The 5,866-nt window shown below is 32.9% G+C and overlaps 1 protein-coding gene across 1 annotated transcript; it reads left to right on the top strand.

The window, feature by feature from the left end:
- The first annotated feature begins 3,574 nt into the window (after positions 1-3,574).
- Positions 3,575-5,041, top strand: LOC139858047 (uncharacterized protein At4g06744). Its single transcript, XM_071846899.1, has one exon. The coding sequence runs from the start codon at positions 3,616-3,618 to the stop codon at positions 4,819-4,821; it is 1,206 nt and encodes a 401-aa protein (XP_071703000.1). The 5' UTR covers positions 3,575-3,615; the 3' UTR covers positions 4,822-5,041.
- The last annotated feature ends 825 nt before the right edge of the window (positions 5,042-5,866 follow it).

Below are 5,866 nucleotides of genomic sequence, written 5' to 3'. Positions count from 1 at the left end.
TTAGCATACAAGCATGCATAAATATATATACTCGAGCACTAGCATGGATACACAATTAATAATCAAAAGATAAGATATGAATGCTCACGTATCAATATTGTGATTCAATATTGCAGGAAAGTACGTAGACGCAACAGAGATGATAAACACTAGGTTTGACTTGCGAACAATACCCATGAACGTTACCCGTAACCTTCATAGCTATAATCCATAGTTTCCTTAGCTCTATCCCGCTCGAAAACCCATTTCAAAAGTGACCCGCTCATGACCTCGTCGTAGTATTTTATGTATAATATTTCTAATAATAATAATAAGATTAATAATAATAATATTAATAATATTAATCTTAATAATAATAATAATAATAATAATAATAATAATAATAATAATAATAATAATAATAATAATAATAATAAGAATAAGAATAAGAATAAGAATAAGAATAAGAATAATAATAATAATAATAATAATAATAATAATAATAATAATAATAATAATAATAATAATAATAATAATAATAACAATTATACGAGTAATTGATAGAGAGATTGAGAGATGTGTGTGTGCAAAAACAGAAATCGACCGAATTTATAGATGTTGCCTGCCCAGCCTTCCCATGCGATCGCATGGCCTCTTTTTCCAGCTCAGATTCGTTTTATCGTGTTGCTTGTCGACATATTTAAATATTAATATAATATATATAATTTATATAATTAATTATATATTATATTATATTCACGTGCATAGTTGACTTGTAATTTTTGGTCCGTTGTCACTCGACTTATGTCCCGGTTCCGGTTTCTCGAATGCATTTTCGTACGCTTAGAAAACTAGTACTTTTCGTTACGCGGCGTGTACCTTTATCAAAAATTAAACTTAATCATTGATAAACTATGCCACTCGAAGTGTAGCTTTAATCAATTAAGTGTTTTGGTTATTTGCTTCTATAAATCATCGTCTCTTACTATATACATATACATATATACATTTTCATTTTGAAATAGTATTTTACTATAGCAAAGTTACTGTAGAAAAGTTTTTTTTACTGTAGTAAATAGTGATTTTCGAAAACACTGTAGCTTTTCGGGTACTGTAGCAATTCGAAAATACTGTAGCAAATTAATGTTTTACTGGTTCATCTTAAACGCTTTAGTTAACTTATCTAAATATCAATCGAATCAATAATCGAATGTTACTATCGTTTACTAAATAACTTGAAATTATATATATATGTATATATCTTTATTTAATATACATAAATCAATTTTTAAATACACATTGCAAGTTATTTATGAATAATTAATACTCTAATTTATATATATATATATATATATATATATATATATATATATATATATATATATATATATATATATATATATCTATTTACAAATAGATGTTCGTGAATCGCCGGTCAATAGTCAAAGGTTAACTGAATATATTAAATTAGTTCAAAATTTTTGAGAATCAATATTACAGACTTTGCTTATCGTGTCGGAAACGTTATAGATTAAGTTTAAATTTGGTCAGAAATTTCCGGGTCATCACAGTTGCTTTGGAAGATTTTGCTTTTGGATTAGACTTAGGATTGGGTAGTGCAATTCCAATCACCATGCTCGGTCTTTTGTTGTGTTTAAACGAAACGGGTCGAAATTGTCATGTTCATGTAATTATGGGTCGTTGGAGTCCCAAGGGTCATATTACACTTATGTCGTTAATACCCGTTTGTATAATGTTTGAAAAGTGTCGAATTTGGTTTTGGGCTAACGAAACTTGGGTTGGGTGAGGAATGGTTTGTTTTGTGTCATAAAGGGGCTGACCCTGTTTTCCAGTTGAAACGCGCGCCACGCATAGTCCTGCGCGCCGTGCAAACGGGCAATTGCCGGTGTTCAAGTCAGTTGTCAACTTCTGATTTGGTTTTACGTTATAGCGCGAGCCGTGCACCCATATGCATGCCGCGCATATGTCAGACAGGAATCTGTTCGTTGTTTTAAAAAAAAAAAATTATGTTTTCTAGTAAACGGTTTTGGGGGTCATTACATATCCACCCATGGCACATTTCTCATATTGTTTGGGGGGTAAAGGGGATGGGGTTTTACTTGGCCGTGCCCTTGGATCGGTTTCAAGGTTTCCTCCCGGGCAGCGATGGGGGCAAAGTTATTATCGCTGCATCGTCATAATCGAAACGGGAGATGATCGCAACGAGTGGTTTAGTCCCTCTCGGATGATCCCAATCGCCGTTAAAAAAAAAATCAAATCAAGTTTCTCAATTTTTTTAAAATATTTACTAGTTCAAGAATTTAAGGGATTGTAAATGGGGCATGACATCAAGGTGGCGTCATTTGAGTTCACCATTAATATGCACTTCCATTGGTGGAGTCTATCAACCCCATTAACGAATAAAAATATTTACACAACAACGAATCATAGACACTTTTGAATCTAAGTGGAAGACAAGCACTATCACATCATGGTGTAAATACAAACTATATATGTCAAACAATACTAATTAGTACCCACCATTGAATAATTCGGCCACGAGCTACCTAATTAATTAGATCTTTTTAACATTGTTATAGTTACTTTCTTATTGGATAATATTAATTATGTAAGATTACATACTAAGGACACAGAAAGATGGTTCACTTTACCTTAATATTTCTTGGATTAAAGTTGCATGTGTTTATTGATATACCTATCAAATATCTTGTTAATGTGTGTCCACAATCTCAATTAATGGTTGATTTGATCACCCTTCACTTCCACTAGCTAGTGTGTTACAATATGGTTATTAAGATTCAATAATTAAAGTAGACATGTAGATATAGATATAGTCATATAGATATGAACTTAAAAGATGATATAGTGGTCCTTTGTTATAAGAGTAGTATAATAGTATGTAACTAGAAAAAATTCGACCGCGAGTTGCTGCAGTTGTGTTCAACGCGCGGTCATATTTGTATATACGTTGTTTGGTACCTAATATATCTAGTAGGTTGGGTTGTTTGTTGGACGTGTACGTATATGTATGAAATATAGCTCGAAATATTTAGTGTTTTTTTGACGATGTCCGTTTCGCGTATAGTTAGTCGCGTTGTGTTCGTAAAATAATATCGAGTTGAACGGTGGTCTCGGGAAAATTTAGCTCGCACCGAGCGAGAATATAGGGTCCGTTATTTAGTGTTTTTTTAACGATGTCCGTTTCGCGCATAGTTAGTCCTGTTGTGTCCGTCTGATTTTTTCGAGTTGAACGGTGGTCTCGGAAAAATTTAACTTGGACCGAGCGAGAAGATAGGGCCCGTTAAAAATACGGGTGGAATCATTTTCTTTTGTTTTTTTTAAAATTATATATTTACGCTTTTTACCCCTAAAAAGTAGAAAGTTGGGGGTCGTTTTGTATATGAAGCCGAATTTGAGGGGCCGGGTGTAGTTTGAACGCAAACTCAAAACGACATTCGGATAAAACTGAAATTACGATTTTGCCCATGCATATTAGTGGTCCTTTGTTATAAGAGTAGTATAATAGTATGTAATGGCTACTCAATATAAATTGATCACATTTTGCACATTCATACATAAGAGCACCAAGAGATCAATTTCACCAACAAATTGCAAATGATCATTTTCATCTTCAACCTCGTCCTCATCATCTTATGCCATGTTAACGAAAGTATCGGCGGAATAACATCCATCGTTGATGGAAACCCGCTGAAAGCAATCAAAGATGAACTAGACGGACTAGTTTTTATCGATGAAAGACTCGCGCTTATCTACCCGTTAGTAAAAACATTCAAAAACACCATCACATCCGACCCCCTCAACATCACCGGATCTTGGGTGGGGTCAGATATATGCAGTTACAAAGGGTTTTATTGTGACAACCCGCCGGATAACATATCCGCCATCACGATTGCTTCCATTGACTTCAATGGGTTCCAACTTACCGCCCCAAGTCTCAATGGCTTCCTCGACAAGTTACCCGACCTCGCACTTTTCCACGCCAACTCAAATTTCTTTTCGGGCACCATATCATCAAACATAGCTAATCTTCCTTACCTATACGAACTCGACATAAGTAACAACTTATTTTCCGGCCCGTTTCCAAATTCCATACTCGGAATGAACTCCTTATCATTTCTTGATATCCGGTTTAATCTTTTTACGGGTTCAATCCCACCTCAACTCTTCACAAAAGGCCTAGACATTTTGTTTGTAAACAACAACAATTTTATACAAAAACTAGCCGAAATTTTGGGTAACTCCCATATTCTCTACCTTACCTTAGCAAACAACAAATTCTACGGCCCAATCCCTCATTCTATCGCGAAATACTTATCGGGTTTATCCGAAGTTTTACTACTAAACAATCAGTTAAGTGGTTGTCTTCCATACGAACTCGGTTTCTTGAATGAAACCGTGGTTTTTGACGCTGGAAACAACCTCTTAACGGGTCCAATACCGTTTTCATTAGGGTGTTTACAAAAAGCAGAGGTGATCAACTTTGCAGGGAACTTGTTGTACGGTATGGTGCCAGAGGTGGTTTGTGCCATTCCTAATCTGGTTAACTTATCGTTATCGGATAACTATTTCATTCAAGTTGGCCCGATTTGTAGAAGTTTGATGATAAACGGGCTGCTTGATGTGACCAAGAACTGCATACCCGGGCTACCCGGGCAGAGATCACTAACCGAATGTGCAACATTCAATGCAAAAAGAAGGTATTGTTCGTTTATGCAAACGTACCATTACTTACCTTGTTGGCTGCCTAAGTTCACGGATCATCCGACGGGTCTAACGGAACCCGCTCCGGCTCCATTTTGATATTATTAGTGGTCTTTGTTAGTGGCTCGTTAGGTTTGTTTCAAACTTATAATTGGTCAAGTGCTTATACTTTATGCTCTGGCCTTTTCACTTTTTTTATAATTTATGTTTGGTCTACAACTCGTAATTGTACTATAAATGCTTTGCATCATAGGTTTTAATTAAATGTACCCCATATTTTTATATTTATCTGTGTAATTTAATAAAAGAGAGTTTGATGATGTCATTTTGATAACTTGTGAAGCTCTCATACATTTGATTGGTTATGTGTCATTTTTATATTAAAAATGGTGATTTCATATATTTTACAAAGTTTCAATTTTCTTTGTTATTTGTTTGTTATTATTAATAATTTATTTATTATTCAATTAAAAATTTATAAGAGAAGCTTACATCTTCGTTATTCTCTTAGAACTTTTATAAAGTTTAATTAATTATCATGTAAACTTATTGATTCATTTAGATTTGCACAAATTAAGAATCAAGAACTTTTTAAAATATTTTGAACTCTTTTATTAATACATCCTAATATTAGTAACAATCTAATTACCCGACCTATTTTATTTCAATATATTAAAATCATCAACTTTTCACTCATATTACTTTTTTTTCAATCTCTCTATAATTTTCCCTCTCATATTTCATCCTTATACTACATCCTTTAGAGTAAATTTGTATCGATTTCTTTTACTTTTATTTTGTAAAACTAATTTATATCTTCAAAACTTTGAACAAACAATCTATATTAATTCACGGGTCAATGACTATAATATTATAATGTACATTTTTTTATCCAACCCGTAAAAATGTATCTAATATTATTATTAATATCTTTGAATTTTTCAATAAACAATATATGTAGTATATTAATTCACATATCAATGACTGATATTATAATGTTAATGTTTTATCAAGCATGTGAAAATGAGTCTAATATTATAATTCATATCTTCAAATTTTTTAACAAACAATATATATATTAATTTTACGGGGGATGATTCTCACACACTATTTTTTTATCCTCACACACCAATTTACTTGAACT

Source organism: Rutidosis leptorrhynchoides, chromosome 7 (genome assembly GCF_046630445.1).
Source record: "Rutidosis leptorrhynchoides isolate AG116_Rl617_1_P2 chromosome 7, CSIRO_AGI_Rlap_v1, whole genome shotgun sequence".
NCBI classification, from domain to species: domain Eukaryota; kingdom Viridiplantae; phylum Streptophyta; class Magnoliopsida; order Asterales; family Asteraceae; genus Rutidosis; species Rutidosis leptorrhynchoides.
Note: the sequence above shows the minus strand (reverse complement) of the source record. Positions and strands in the feature narration are given on the sequence as shown.

What these genes read in the sequence shown, in the direction of transcription:
- LOC139858047 (XM_071846899.1), top strand. Translation starts at nt 3,616, where the DNA reads ATGATCATTTTCATCTTCAACCTCGTCCTCATCATCTTATGCCATGTT.